Source organism: Peromyscus eremicus, chromosome 20 (assembly GCF_949786415.1).
Source record: "Peromyscus eremicus chromosome 20, PerEre_H2_v1, whole genome shotgun sequence".
Classification (NCBI taxonomy): Eukaryota; Metazoa; Chordata; class Mammalia; order Rodentia; family Cricetidae; genus Peromyscus; species Peromyscus eremicus.
The window spans coordinates 45,641,976-45,657,836 of NC_081436.1; the positions used below are offsets into that span (position 1 = coordinate 45,641,976).

General features: G+C 41.3%; 1 protein-coding gene across 1 annotated transcript in view; it reads right to left on the reverse strand.

Annotated features, from left to right (window-relative positions):
* The window catches only part of Col14a1 (collagen type XIV alpha 1 chain), a 174,846-nt gene that overhangs the window by 147,567 nt on the left and 11,418 nt on the right, over positions 1–15,861 (reverse strand). Inside the window, exon 2 of the mRNA XM_059247022.1 lies at positions 6,943–7,074. Coding sequence (XP_059103005.1) covers positions 6,943–7,030 — 88 coding nt within the window. The 5' untranslated portion in view covers positions 7,031–7,074. The remainder of the gene's footprint in view (positions 1–6,942; positions 7,075–15,861) is intronic.

Genomic DNA, 15,861 nt, shown 5'->3' on the forward strand with positions numbered 1-15,861 from the left:
TCTGTGAGTTCAAAGCCACCCTGGACTACATGAGATTAATCCAGTCTAGGAGAGAAACAGAGCCAGGCAGTGGTGGCACACACCTTTAACCCTAGTACTTGGGAGTCACACCCCTTTAATCCCAGAACTTGAGATCTCATGCCTTTGCTACCAGTGTTCGGGAAGCACATAGGCCATTAATCCCAACACTAGGAAGGTTGAGATAGGAAGTGAAATGGCTGAGCAGAGAAAGGCATATAAGGTGTGAAGAGACAGGAACTAGAGAGCCTTTCGGCTGAGGACTCAGAGACATTCGGTCTAAGGATTCGGAGAGACAGGATTGGCTGAGAAGTTTGCAAGGTGAGAAGTGGCTATGGCTTGTTTCCACTGATCTTTCAGCATTTACCCCAATATCTGGCTCCAGGTTTTTATTATAATACCATTTTGGATTCGTGCAACACTCTGGTACCTGCCCTGACTTCCCTCAGTGATGGAGGCACGACCCGAGAGTTCTAAGCTGAAATGAACCCTTTCCTCTCCAAGTTGCTTTTGGCTGTGGTGTTTACCACAGCAATAGAAACCCAAACTGAGACACTTATCTTAACTATCCAGACATGTGAAATCAGTGAGCCCTGACAGGATCCTGCTCAAGAACAATATCTCTTTAGACTTGCCCTTAACCATGTGTAAGTAGAGAAGGCCATTCCCAGCACAACAAAAGCATTAGATTTATAGTTTCAACTTGATACAATGGGAAAAAAAGAGTTTACATTTTTCTGGCTAATGGAAAAATACAAATTTCTCACAAGAACAACTATTTTAGTGCCCAGCATTTTAATGAACAAAGAAGGTATGTTTTTCCTAAGTCTTCAACTCAAAAGCAAAAATCTCTGTGTAGCTGCATTTTTATTACCTGTGGGAAACATTACAAATATGAATTAAAAATATGAGAAAGCCTTGCTGAGTTCAATCACATCAGTGGGTTGGCATTTATCACTAACAAGCTTTCGCATGAATGCACTGGTGAGGACAACCTGACCTACCTGGGACCCATGAAATAAGAAAGGACAGCCACAGACAGAGGCTTTGATCTAAGCCAACTCTAAGAGATGCAGGGGACTCGGCTGGCATGCCAGGTGTGCTGAAATCTCAAGGAGAGCCAAGATGCTAATAGCGCTCAGGATTGCTAGGCTAGACAGTAGACATCTGCAGAAGATTTCCTGCATAGGCCACTATTCTTTGAATGCTGTGTGAGTCCATGGGCCTCAGCATCTCTTTAGACAACAGCTAACTTTCTAAGCTGCCAGCAGAAAACAATGGAAACAGCCTGGGCTGTTTCCATTTATGAAATGCAGATGGTCATCTAGAACCCAAAGCGACATATCTTCCATTGACCTCAAGGGCACAAAGTGTGAGGCAAGTGACACAGTGAAGTCCAGCCAAGGTCAACTCTTTAACTTACAAATAGATCATATGACCACCATCCCATGATGACCGTGAAACGCCAGATCACATCTAATGCCAACAGAAGCATAAATATTCTGACAATCACTAAGACATGAAGCACACACTTTTGCCTTTGGGGAGAAACACCATGCAAAGACTAAATGCTAATTAAGAAGCAGTTCTAGATTTCAAAGTCAGCTCCCTCCTACCCCCACCCCCTGCCTTTGGAAGGCACTGGGACTTGAGCCAAAGCAAGGGCAAGCAAAATTGACAGAAACTCTGTGAAGAGTCATAGAAAAATAATTGCCCTTATCTCACACAGCAAGAATCTTTGTGTGGATTTTTTTTTCCCTCTGCAAGCACAAAGGATGTGCTTTCTATTTCATATATGCTGTCCTTAACTTTCAGCAAACGCTTGAGTGAGCTTCATTAAAAAGTTCATCTGTGTCAGTTCAAATACTAATCTTCCCAAAAAGACAAAATCAAGTGTAAAGTTTTGTTTGGGGCACACACTGGGAGCGCAGAGGAAGCCAACAAACTCTTCCATGATGACATGAGATTAGGCTCAATAGAAAATACTTGTGTGTACATGAACGTCACCCCAAAGGGGAATGAGGAGGGCTATCCACTTTTATCTTCTCTTTACTGAGGCTTGTTACTAAAAGCATGGAGGGCTTTGTCCTGCTGTGTTGCTCTGTGCTTTGTTTGAAGGGAACAGTTTGGCCATTTTTCCATAGGAATCTATGGGAGGAAAGGCATTTTTATATTATTCCATAATCTACCCGCTTATTCAATGGATAATTTTCTGCTGTTTCTTCTCTTTCTTCTCACAGGACTCTCCTCACCTCTGTCTCTCTCTCTCTCTCTCTCTCTCTCTCTCTCTCTCTCTCTCTCTCTCTCTCTCTCTCTGTTTCTCTGTCTGTCTCTCTGCCTCTGTCTCTCTCTGTCTCTCTGTCTCTGTCTCTGTCTCTCTCTCTCTCTCTACTCCCCTCTTTCTCAACTCAGTTGCAATATGGCTGTTTTGACAAGTGATGATTTATGCAAGATTTATGGCTAATGATATATTTTCATCAGTTGTTTCTAACACTGTATTTTACACTGGGAAGCAGCCACAGATATTGTGTGTGTGTGTGTGTGTGTGTGTGTGTGTGTGTGTGTGTGTGTGTGTGTGTGTCAATGCCCAGGACCACACCCCATCTTCTTACCTAACAGAACTCTGGTTTTCTTCCACAGAGCACCATCACCCCTCCCACTGAACGAGATAAACTGTCAATCAGCCGCACTCCCCAGGCTTAGAAATGCAAGAGCACCTGAAGGCAGGTCAAGCAGGCTTCCCCTAGGAATCCAAAACTTTCCCCAGGAGTCCAGTGAGGAAAGGAAGGACAGTAGCCTACTGGTTTCATCTCAGTGGCACGATTGATAGGAAAAGATAGCTGGTCCCTAAGTGAGGCATTCCTAGATTTCAGCAATTCTCTCTTCCAAGCTTGAGAGTCTAACTTCTATTTTGCTTAAATGAGCTACCATGTTATCTACTAGTAAATAAATTTGAAATTGGCCAAAGAAAAATTAAATTTTTTGCAATCAAAAATATCATCTGATAGAGATACTGCAAGTAGAATTCATAAGTGAATAGTTTTCTCTTAAAACATAGTTTAGAGGCATTCATGGTGTGACACATGACTTAATTCCTAGCCCTTGTGAAGCTAAGGTGGGAGAATTATGGGGTCTAGGCCAACCTGGGTGACATAACAAGATCCTGTCTCAAAAACATAATTTATGATGCTAAATTGATGAGATAACATGATTTTTATTCTTTAAAAAACAACTTAAAAAGTGGAGAAGTATTTTGGCTGTTTTTCTAAAATATCTGAAAAAATTCAAATTTTCTTATGTCATTTATTGTTTTCCATTAAATGTATCACCCATTACTATTGTTTTATGTATAGGGATAATTAAATTTTGAGGAACATTTCACTGTGGAACATGCTAGTAGTTCTTTTTAACCTCACTTATAATACAATATGTTATAATTTCATGGTCCATTATAAAGATGATGAAGACAACAATATGGCAAATATTTTCAATTCCCAAATATGTTAGACTACTCATAACACAAAAAAAGTATGTGCTCATGAGCTAATGTGGGGGTCTCCATAAAGCTCTATCAGGCCTCCATGAGAAATCGTCCATTTAATATGCCTTGAAGGATTTGTTTTATTTTGAGATAGGGTCTTACATAGCACAAGACTGCAGGTCAAGATGATGAATTCTTGATCCTCCTGCCTCCACGTACCCTCCCATATCCCTTTTAATATCAACTGTATCAGTTCCCTGTTACTGCTGCAAACTGCATGAATGTACGGGCTGAAAATAACAAGGCAGGCATTACAAATGCCACCGCGTCCAGCCTTGCCTTGGAACTTTAAGTGGCAGTTAGTTGACCTCCATGAGTCTTTCTTTTAACCATCCTAAGCAAATATTGCTAGAAAGCAGTGCATAATTACTGTGAAATTCTGACAAAGTGTGAATACCACCCTTCTATCATTACAAGGTAAGCAGACATCCTAATTCCCATTTGCATGTAACTCGTTCATGAGTTCTGGAAATCAGGAAGTGAACACATCTGTGGTACATTATTTTGACCACAGTGACTATCTCTCCTATTTTGTTCCAAGCCAGTTTCACAATGTCTACATGGCTTTTCAGGGTCATATCAAAAAAAAAAAAAAGAATGACCAACTCATAGGCGCTCACTACAATATAGCTCATAAAAATATAAAATCAATACAGTAAAGCGATTTGTATGTTTTTTTTCCTTGCTCAAACTCAAGCATGTAACCGAGCGGAAATAATACAAGCTTTCCGGAAGTTCTCGTGTATTTTCAGACACCAGAGCCAGTGACATCTAACATTTTTCTAACTTGGACTGCTTAGCATGCAGCCACAGTCTTCCATCCCTCACTTCCAGACACTGCAGTTCCCTGACTCTTCTTATAGTTTCCTTGATCTCCTCCTCTTCCTCTTCCTCTTCTTCTTTCTTCTTCCTTGGATGCTTTCGATCAGCCATTTTTTCTCTACTGAACTCTTGTCTGAGAGTGTTGTGCAGGCCTCATCGCCATCCTTGCATGGAGCTAGCCCTCTCTAACAACACCTTTAGCGCCCCAAAGCTCTCTAGTCCTAATTGCAAAGTACAATACAACTCAATACAAACTCTTTTGTCCTAATCTTTTCCCTATAAACTCCATCAGCTGCACACCTACCAAACCCACCTGCATGTCTCCCCAAACCCTAAAGCCCCACATATTTGTCTAAGGCTAAACTTGGTATCTTCCACTTACCATTCCTCCTTCGTCTATTCTGGCCAACCAATGCCTTCTAAGACTGAAACCTTCTCTCGTAGCAGAGACACAGAGCACTGCTTTTAGTGAACTCTGGTGACCAAACAGTTGGGGTGCAAACATATAGAAGTAATAACAACACAAGGGACAGAACCAAATGTCCCCTCCTCTCAAGTCTCAGTCTAGGAGCCTCAGAGTCATCTCTTACATTCCCTCTCTTCTGCCTGCCTGCACACCTAATCAGCAAACACGCTGCATCTCTTCTCCCTCTCATTCCTGCATCCACACTTTTCTCCCCAGCCACGTTGCCTCCTTCAGCCATCAATGCTCAGTCTATGAACCATTTGGTATTTTAGCAACCTGACAGCCCTGCCTGTGCCTGAAACATAATGAGGCATGAGCACAGGTTGTGTTGTTCTCAATATTACCATCTCTGCAAAATAAAATTATCTGAAAATTAGCAACAGTTCAAATGTCCATTTAGTCTCCAGCTTTTGCTTTTTGCCACAGCCCCATGGGATATGCACTGTGATTATCTGTTAGTACATCTATCTACCTAGTGGCCAGTATACTTCTTGATGAGGAAAAAACAAAACAAAACAAAACAAAACAAAAAGCCTTACTCAGCTTCTCAGCTTAGTTCTTGAACCACAGACACACAAAGTGTGCCCCTCAACTGTTCATTTGAGACAGACTCTGGCTGACAAGGTGAAACTGGTAGTGCACCTTTGAAGATATTGCATAGAGATGTCTGCAATCAGTTATTCCAATCCACAAATGACGGTTCTCAATTAATCCAGACTGAGGTGGCACGGCTGAATATTTTAATGACTCATTCTGTTCCTAAGGACCTGTGTCTTGCATCATAGAGTTCAGGGAGTAAGGTGCCTCTAAAAACATTCTTTCACCAATGTAAATAAGATGAGCAGACTCTGCCTCCTTAACTGCTCACTATGTGTTCAATGAAGTGGTTGAAAATATGGCCATCAGTCCCAGGTGCACAACAACTATTTGAACTTGCAAGAAGTCAAGTTCCATGCCTTTTTAAACAGGAGTGCCTTGCTTTGAAGAAGCAGGATGTGGTGGTTCGTTCATTTGGCTTTTGCAGTCCCCAGTTCCAGATATGAGACACTAACATTCCTAAAATCAGCTCGCCACGTCTGTACTTTCTGCTCTAGTGATATTTCAACAGCAGCAGTCATATTTCTGTCTTATCATGCATTTGTCTAGTTATAGTGGTGTGTGGACACACTGTGTGTGATATGCACTGACTTCATGGATAGCACAATCCTATGTAGAAGGCCAGACAGTAGCTATGTTTGGCTTTGAAGAGTCACAGTCTCGTCACGACTACTGTCTTCTGCCACTGTAGCATAAAAGCAGCCACCCGCAATCTGTAAACAAATCCGTGTGTAATAAAAGTTTATCCAAACAGACAGTGGGCCAGATTAAGCCCATGGATGGTAGTTTGTCAACTACAGACTTATAAGAAAGAGGTTTAAAACAGTGCAGACCTTGCTAATGCAAAGAGTAGTTTCACAAACTCTTTTTTCCAGAGTCAAAATAAAGTCACATATCTCTGGCAACCTCTACTAGACGCTTAACAATCTTAAACTGTGCTCAGTTTTAAGAAAAGGACTTTAAAAAAAGGAAGCAAGTTTAAAGTGATATAAATATACTATAGGTCCCAGGTATGACAGCATACAACTTTAAGCTCAGCACTCAGAAGACAGAGGAAGGTGGGTCTTTGTAAGTTCTAGGCCAGCATGGTCTACATAGAGAGTTCAAGGCCAGACAAGGATACACAGGGAGACTGAGTCTCCAAAAAATAAAATAAAATAAACGTATTATAGACTCTTATAAGAAATAAGACAGGAATAAGATACACATGCATATATGCTGTTGCTATTTATTAACATATCTGATCTGGCAACACACAGACTTGGTTTTCACAGATTGAACTCTGATAGCTTTTCAGCACCCTCTTTAATCAACTCCTCCAAAATGACTATGCCCAGTTTCTGGTGACATAGTTACCCTGTAAGTGGTGTGTTCCATTGCTACAGTTGATAAAATAAATAAAAGCTAATGGATTTCCTGTCTGGAAACACTGTTGTACCAACCAAAGATTGTGAGAATGAAGACCCCAAAAGACTAGACTCCCAGGTTTTTCAATTACCTTGACCCCGGACGATGGTGCAGAAATAAGCAACCGCCAAAAAAGCCAGAATCAGCCAGTACCGCATCTCGCGCTGAAAAATCTTCATTTTTTTTTTTATCTTTGACCTTTTACATGAGGTGCAACAGCTGCCTGGAAACAGAGAGAGGGTGGAAAATCAGTATATGCTGTCATCCAGGAGAAGCACAAGGACCACCGTGGTGTAGAGCTGTCAGGAAGAATTAACTCCCTACAGCGTTGGGGACTTCCTTCTCAAATACGAACTGCAGAAGAAAGTTCTTTTCCTCTGGAAAAATCTGTATTGTGGACAATTGGGAGAGCTGGGTGTGGTGACACACACCTTTAATTCCAGGACTCAGGAGGCAAAGGCAGGTGCATCTCTATAGGTTCAAGGATAGCCTGGTCTACATAGTGAGTTCTGGACCAAACAGAGATACACAGTGAGACCCTGCCTTAAAAAAAAAAAGAGGAGGCATTAAGATTGTAAGAACCAGTGATGGATGACTCCAAGCAGATAACGTCTTCAAGACACAACATACTAAAGCACATATGAACTCTCACAGAGAATATAGCAACATGTACAAGGCCTGCCCAGGTTCAAGCCAGATGGAGTCGCGGCTCTCAGAGGGGCTGGTGGACACAGAGTCCTTCCCATTACCAAGAAGCTATCTGTTATTGACACCTGCTGACTAAGGAAAGTCAGTTTTCTCCAGTGGAGTTTCAGGGCAGGTCCCATGCCCAGAAGTAGTCGGCCAACACAAAAAGGACCTCAAACTGCTATTTTTGTAGACGTTTTGCTTCCTATTGCTTTGGGTACTTCTTGTCTTTTCAATCTTTTGCTTTTGTTTATTTTGATTTTTGTTTTTGTGGAGGCGTGTGTGTGTGTGTGTGTGTGTGTGTGTGTGTGTGTGTGTGTGTCTGTGTCTGTGTCTATGTGTCTGTGAGTATGTGTCTGTGTGTGTGTGTGTATGAGTGTGTGTCTGTGTGTGTGTTTGTGTCTATGTGTGTGTGTGTCTGTGTGTGTGTCTATGTGCATGTGTCTGTGTGTGTGTCTGTATGTGTGTCTGTATGTGTGTCTCTGTGTGTGTCTGTGTGTGTCTCTGTGTGTGTGTGTTGGCTTTTGTTGTTCTGTCTTTGTTTTTTGTAAAGAGAGAAAGAGGAAAAGAACATAAAGTTTGGTGGGGAGGGAGGTGGAGAGGGAGGTGGGAAGGGAGGTGGGGAGGACCTGGGATGAATTGGGAGAAGGTAAAAAAATGATTAAAATATATTTTATGAACAAGACAAAAACTTTTTTCAATAAAATAAAACTTTAAAAAAAGGAAGAGGATAGGGGGCATTAGAACAGGGCGAGATATTTAGGCTGGACTGTGAGTCTCTTCTGTAAGGACGAATATAAACTGAACAGTCTGCTTGAAACTGTCTTTTCCAGTTGTGTGTCTGTCCTCTACCTATCACGCTAAGGTGAAACCTCGCCTGCCGCCTTACGTTACTCACAGGCCACGAATGAGTACAGCCTTTATACTGGTAATCAAAGAGAGCTTGCTAGTGTGAAGTCATTGCTCCATTTTCTCCTCACAGGTTGAATAATCTCCAATCCTTTGATCTTTTCTCACGGCTCTTTTTGTTTCTGATATATATGAATCAGAAACTCTTCCAGATATATTTCTTTTAATGTTAGTGAAAGATGAGGAACAAGAACAGAGTGAGAAAGGAATGTAGAGACAGGAAGACGACAGGAAAAATAAAGGGCAGAAAAAAATAGAGAGAAGGGATGGAGGGAGGGGAGAAAGGAACTATGCTTGGTATTAATAGAAAAGGTCAGTCTGCTGACCACAATCCTATTTTAAATCATTACATTGGAGAAGTTCTGAATTCTTAGAAATTAAGGCGACATTTCCATAGCCATTGGTAAGATGTCTATGCTCCTATAATAACCCCCCTATGCTCCTGGAAGTAGCCATAATTAAACTCATTGTTTAAATATTCATATGACAGGAATGTAGAAGGAGATTGATTGGGTAGAAGAAGGTGATCAGTTAGAGTGTTGAAGGGATAAGAGAGCATAATGGGGATATAAATGTGATGGAAATAGGTACAGTTATGAAAACTTCCTAACAAAATCTTTTTGTATGTAATTTAAATGTACTTTTAAAAACTATAAGAAGATGTCTCAAAAGCCTTCTCCTACTGGACATCTTCAATCATCTATCCACTCACTTATTCCCTCCTCCATTTATTATATAAAATTGTTCTTCATAAGAGCAACTTAACAATATCATAGAGTATCTGATACATGAATATATAGCCGGGCGGTAGTGGTGCACACCTTTAATCCCAGCACTTGGGAGGCAGAGGTAGGCGGGTCTCTGTGAGTTCAAGGACAGCCTGGTCTACATAGCAAACTCCAGAACAGGCTCCAAAGCTACACAGAGAAACCCTTCATGTCAATGTGCTTATCCCTTAAAATATCCCTCCTTGCTGGTCCTATTTTCTGGCTACATCTCTAATTTGGTGATAAAAATATCCTGACCAAAAGCAGTTTAGGAAGAAAGAGTTTATTTAGCTTACAGTTCTGGGTTACAGTTGAGCATTTGGAGGCAGGTCTAGGCAGGAACTCAGGCAGCTAATTCACATCATTTCCTCACCTTAGAGCAGAGAGAAAAGGATGCACTCTTGCTGCCTGCGTGCTCTTGTCTACCTTTCTCCTGCCCTGTCTAGCTGAGGACCTCTGTCTGCCTAGAGAACATTGATGCCCACAAGAGCTAGGTCTTCCAACAACCATTAGCAGTCAAGACATTCCCCAAAAGATGGACCTGACCTAGGTAGTCCCTCAACTGAAGCAGTCTTCTTAAGTGGTTCTACATTGTAGACACAGGCTCCCAGGCCTAACCAAGAAGCTATCTGCAACTGATACCATTGGCAAAGGGAAATCAGTTTTCTCCAGTGGAGTCACACTGGGTGTATTGATCACACTTTCAGAGCAGGTCCCAAGTTCAAGAGTGGTTGAGCAACACAAAACAAACTCAATGGTATTTTTTGTGGACTTTTTGTCTCATTTTGCTTTGGATTTTTTTTTTAATCTTATTGGTCTTCTGTTTGTATTTTTATTTTGTAGCAGAGAGTGAACATGTATTTCTTTTGTTTTTGTTGTTTGTTTGTTTGTTTGTTTTTAAAGACAGAAAAAAGAACATAAACTTTGGTGGATAGGGAAATAGGGATGATCTGAGAGGAACTGGGGTAGGAGAAAAACATCAAAAATCTGTTATATGAAAATATTTTTCAATAAAAATAAACAAATAAAAATCAGGATTTTAAGTACAAAAAATAGCCATCACAGATGCTAAAAACAATGTTTTTACTATAAGAAAACCTAAGAATAGAAACTATTTGTCAGTATTTGAAAATTTTAGGTTATTTCCAAAATTCTTAATATAAATACCACAATAAACATCCCTACTGATACTGATGGACTTTCACTAGATACAAGATATGGAACTGCTGGGTAAAACAAGATATACATTTTGTTTTGTCTATTGAGACCGGGTCTCAATAGGTCATCCAGGCTGGCTTTGAACTAATAACCTTCCTGCTTTCAGGCCCCAGACAGTGGGATTGCAGGCATGTGCCACTTTGCCCCTCTAAGATAAGAGATTTTCAAACTAACTAAACAATGCAGTGTGGACAGTTACACTGATTTTTTGCTCCCACCAGCACCTAAGTACCACGCTGTATCGCTCCTACCATTAGAGGGTTAATGCATAACCTGATTTGAGAAGTAAATGGGATTATGACTCTTGTTTGAATTTGATTTCCACAGCCAGTGGATTAGTCACTTTCGCACAGCTATAACTAAATCACCTGACAGAATAACTTAGAGAGAGGAATTGTTTCTTTCTGCTGAGTTTCAGAGGTGTCAGTCAGCCATCACAGGGAGAGGCTGGCAAATCAGAGCAGCTTGATCATGGAAACAAAGACCTAGTTAAGGGGACTACTGGAAAGGCCAGGGAAAGATGTGGCACCTAAGCACACATCCCAGTGACCCACTTCCTCCTACCAAGCAGGAAGTCCCACCATCTCCCAGCAATCTATTTAAATTTTAAATGCTGGAATGTATTAAACCACTGATGGGATTATGTCTGAAAACACACTCAGACACACCCAAAGGTTGTTTTATGGTCTCCTGGGCATGTCTCAATACAGAATAACATCTAACAATTAAGATTGGCTATCTTAGGGGCTGGAGAGATGGCTCAGAGGTTAAGAGCATTGGCTGCTCTTCCAGAAGGCCTGAGTTCAATTCTCAGCACTCACATGGTGGCTCACAACCATCTGTAATGAGATCTGGTGCCCTCTTCTGGTGTGCAGGCATACATGCATACAGGCAAAATACTGTATATACAATAAGATAAATAAATCTTTTAAAAAATTAAGATTGGCTATCTTAGGAGCAGGAGAGATGGCTCAGTGGTTTAGAGAGCTTGTTGATCTTGTAAAAGACCTGGGTTCAATCCCAGAACCCACACAGTGGGTCACAAACATCTGTAAGTAACTCCAGTTCGAAGGCTTTGGATACTCTCTTCCGACCTCTTTGTGCGCATAGTGGTAAAACACCATTTTACACGGAGGCAAAAAGCACTCGTACCCATAAAACAAAATAATTAAATCCAAAAAATTTTTAAAGCTTGACTGTCATTTTAATGCAGTCTTTGGTATTCTTTGGCTATTTAATTATTTTAAACAAAATCCATGTCATATCCATTTTTTTTCTGAATTGTGAGAATCTTTATATACTATTTATTTATTTTAACTGATATTATTTGCACCATTTTTCTAGTTTATTTTTTACCTTTCAATTTTATTTACTAAGTTTAGGGTTTGTTTGTTTGTTCAATTAATTAACCTAACCAAATGTTTTTCATCCTGCTGTCTTGTGGTACAGAGAAAATGACCTATCTCGACCCAAATTTTATATCTAGTTATCTTAACTTTCTAATTCCAGGTAAGAATGGACTTTTTCTTTTTCTTTTTTTTTTTGTTTTTTTTTTTTTGTTTGTTTGTTTGTTTTTCGAGACAGGGTTTCTTGTGTAGCTTTGCGCCTTTTCCTGGAACTCACTTGGTAGCCCAGGCTGGCCTCGAACTCACAGAGATCCGCCTGGCTCTGCCTCCCGAGTGCTGGGTAAAGGCGTGCGCCACCACCACCCAGCAAGAATGGACTTTTTTCAATGCTGTGATGACTAATGGGCGATTTGCAACACAAAAAATACATTGCTTTATAATGATACATACCTTCACATCTTTTCCAATCTCATTTCTTGTGCTAAACACATTTGTAACTAATGCTTTTTTTTTTCATGTTGCATGACTAAGTTTTTTTTTTAACAGTAAAACTTCAAGATTTCCCCTTAAGTATATTGCTGGTAGTTAGCTGGGGTGAGGTGTAGTTTGTGTTCGGGTTTTGGTGGTGGTGTTGAAGTTCTTAGGCAGCAGTGGCAGCTCACAGCTGTAATCCCAGCACTTGGAAAGTGGGAATAGATCAGGAGGAGAGGCTCCGTGAGGTCCTCCCTCAAAAACTAGCCTGCTCAAGACGTGGGAGCAGGGAAGAGCATCATGAAAAGGTGAGAAAAACATGGGAGTAGGGGTATAAACACAAGCAGAGTACATATTTATGAATGAAACTGTACAATGAGGCCCGTAATTCCATATACTAGGTTAAAAAAAATAATTAAAAAAATAGATGCTACTTTAAAATGTATTTGTGGTGATGTCTTCATAATTACATGGCTCTACTAAAACTTGACAAACTGTCCAACTAAAACATGATATGCAAATTGTACTTTAATATAGTTTACAAAGAGATCAGTGCCAACTCCTTTATGACACTTCCTTATGTTCTCCTTCTTGACCTTTCACTGCCATGAATTCTTTTGATAGCACTAAGTTACCATTGCAGTCTAGACCTACAAAAGACAATTATTGTTTTTTAAATATCCGCATAAGTATAGTAGCCCTGGCTTTTGGACCAGGCCGTTTTGAAGTAGAAACGACAGATCCTGCCCCATCCTTGAAAAAGATTTCACCAACTTACACTTAGTGACTCCACATTTCATCTCTTAGTCATTTACGTTCTTGAGAATGAGAGCAGCTGAAATCTCCATCCCTCCAGGCTCTAGGAGACTAGTTAAATACAAGTCAGCTGCTATAATGCCAAGGAATTGCTAAACGTCTTAAGCTTTAAAGTGCTTGCATGTTCTCTATTGCAGATGTATGTCCAAAAAAGACAAAAAAAAAAAAAAAAATAAGCTGGGCAGTGGTGGTACATGCCTTTAATCCCAGCACTCGGGAGGCAGAGCCAAGCGGATCTCTGTGAGTTCGAGGCCAGCCTGGTCTACAGAGCGAGATCCAGGACAGGCACCAAAACTACACAGAGAAACCCTGTCTCGGGGGGGGGGGGGGGGGGGGGGGGGGGGGGAAGACAAAAATAACATCAAATCAATTAAAGTCACCTAATTGCAACTTATAAATTAAAAGATGGTTCATTAGTAACAGTTGCTATAACTTTTCTTGAAGAGCAAAACTGCTATTTTCTAAGACTTTTTAAAATATTATTTGTGTGTGTGTGTGTGTGTGTGTGTGTGTGTGTGTGTGTGTGTGTGCATATGCCACATGTGTGCCATTGCCCTCGAAGACCAGAAGGGGGAATTGGATCCCCTGAAGCTGAAGTTACAGGTGGTTGGGAGAGGTCCCATATGTGTGCTGGGTTCGAAAATCTGCAAGAGCAGTAAGTGCACCTAACCTCTGAACCAAATCTCTAGCCCATCTTAAGTGTCCTTCGTCTTCAGATGAAGAGCATGAGTTTGGTTGCTTTTTGGTTTTGACATAGATGTTTTTTAATTCTTTTTTCAATTCTCCTTATGAAGCCCAGGCTGACCTTAGTTCTCTTTCTTCAACCTCCCGAATGCCAGTAATACAGGTGTGAGTCACCATGCCAGGTTTACATAAATTTCTCTAGTATTTCTACTTTGAGATCTTTGATAGTGGGACATCTGGATAAAATCCCTGGTGTAGCTGGAATATACTAAGAGTTGCCCTTTATGTCTCCTGGGTTACAAAGCTTGGCAAGAGACTCTGGAGTGTGAGGTTTTTAATCGAACACATGTTGCTTATTCAGTCAAAAATGTTTTAGATGGCTCTCATGATATTTCTTCCAGGCCTGAATGTTCTTCTTTTATTTTATTTTATTTTGGTTTTTTTTTTTTTTTTTTTTTTTTTTAAGACAAAGTTTCTCTGTGTAGCTTTGGAGCCTGTCCTGGAACTCACTCTGTAGACCAGGCTGGCCTCGAACTCACAGAGATCCGCCTGCCTCTGCCTCCCGAGTGCTGGGATTAAAGGCGTGCGCCACCACCGTCCAGCCTGAATGTTCTTCTGAAAGACGCTAGCTCAGTCTTTGGAACAGATCTAATCTAGCAAGGCACATAGCAACCAAGCTTTCGGCTAGAGGCAGGGATGGAAGACAATTTTTCATCAACTGTGGAAAAACTTCATTAAGTGAGAGAGAAGGTCCCTTGAAGTCTTAGCCCTCTCCAAGTCTATAAACCCCATAGATAGGGAAGAGATCAGTGCAGTTATCAGGTAGCGACTATTGACACTAAAGCCCCACGACCTCCTTAGAGGAGCTTCCTAAGGTTAGACTCCTGCCTCATTTGTGGGGACACCTGGGACATGGCCTTGTTAGTCGCAGCCACAAATGGTCTCAAGGCTCTGCTGAGTTTTGCTGGATAAGGAATGTCAGGGTCAATTGGATCTGAGTCAGGACTAACCTAGGGATTGTCTTCCCCTTTTAGAGGCATAGATCTCATCTTGCTTTTCTGGCTTCTTCCAGACCCTCCAGGGTCATTCTCCTTTGTGATCTACTCCGGAACCTTACAGATGAATGCCTTTTCATCACGGGACTGAAGACAAAGGAGGAGACATCCTGCTCGCAGCACTGTCTCAGAAGAGCTTCAGACTGAACATCCACTTCTCCAGTTCCGGGGGGAGAGATAGGCTGCGATGCTAATATTGGGGTCCTTATCCCATTGGAAATGCCGCTGGGGGAGGCAACTGCTTTTTGCACACTTCCCACAATGAATGAATACTTTAGCGATCACTCATCCCAAGGGCCCTCTGCTCTCCTGAAGCAGTGTCACATGCTGCCAGAGTGGCTTCTCTTAGGATTGCACAACACACAAAGGAGATCCAGGAGAAGGTCTCGGGGCTTGCGCCACCACTCGGGAACTAGCCCTTTGCTTACTAATTGCTTTATCCAAATTCCCATAACAGTGACTTAGCATCCAAGGTTTTGAAGACAAAACCAGGTCCGCATGAGGCAAGACTTGGGCAATGATTCATCTCCAGGATCCCAAGATTCTGTCCATCTGTGTGAGCCTCCTGCACAGAGTTCTGGCGCCAGAGTCTAGTCCTGGACTGAATTTGTGCCGCCCATCGGTGCATTGGCTTACCACAGAACCTCTTTCAACAGCTGCCAATCAGGTATCCCCAGTGCAAAGCCTCCTTCAGGAGCTCCCTTCCAGACTCACGTGTCTTCTTGCGCTACCTTAAGATCATTTTTACACTAATTCCAATGTGTGCAGCTAAATTATGTCAATAGCTAAGGTTGACTTATAGTTTCCTTAGAAATCTTGGTGTCAAGATGATTCCAGCTTCTTAAGAAAAACTGGAGAGTGTCTACTGTCATCTTTTTCCTGTCCAGTGATCTTGCTTCCCTTCCTTATGCTGATTCATGCACAACCTTTCCCCTGTCCTCCTTTTCTTTTGTCTTAGATCTAGTTAAATTTTATATTTCATGGCTCTGGTCTGGATATCTCCCCGGATTTTTTTTCTTCATATATGGATTTTCATGTTTGCTCACACACTGCCACA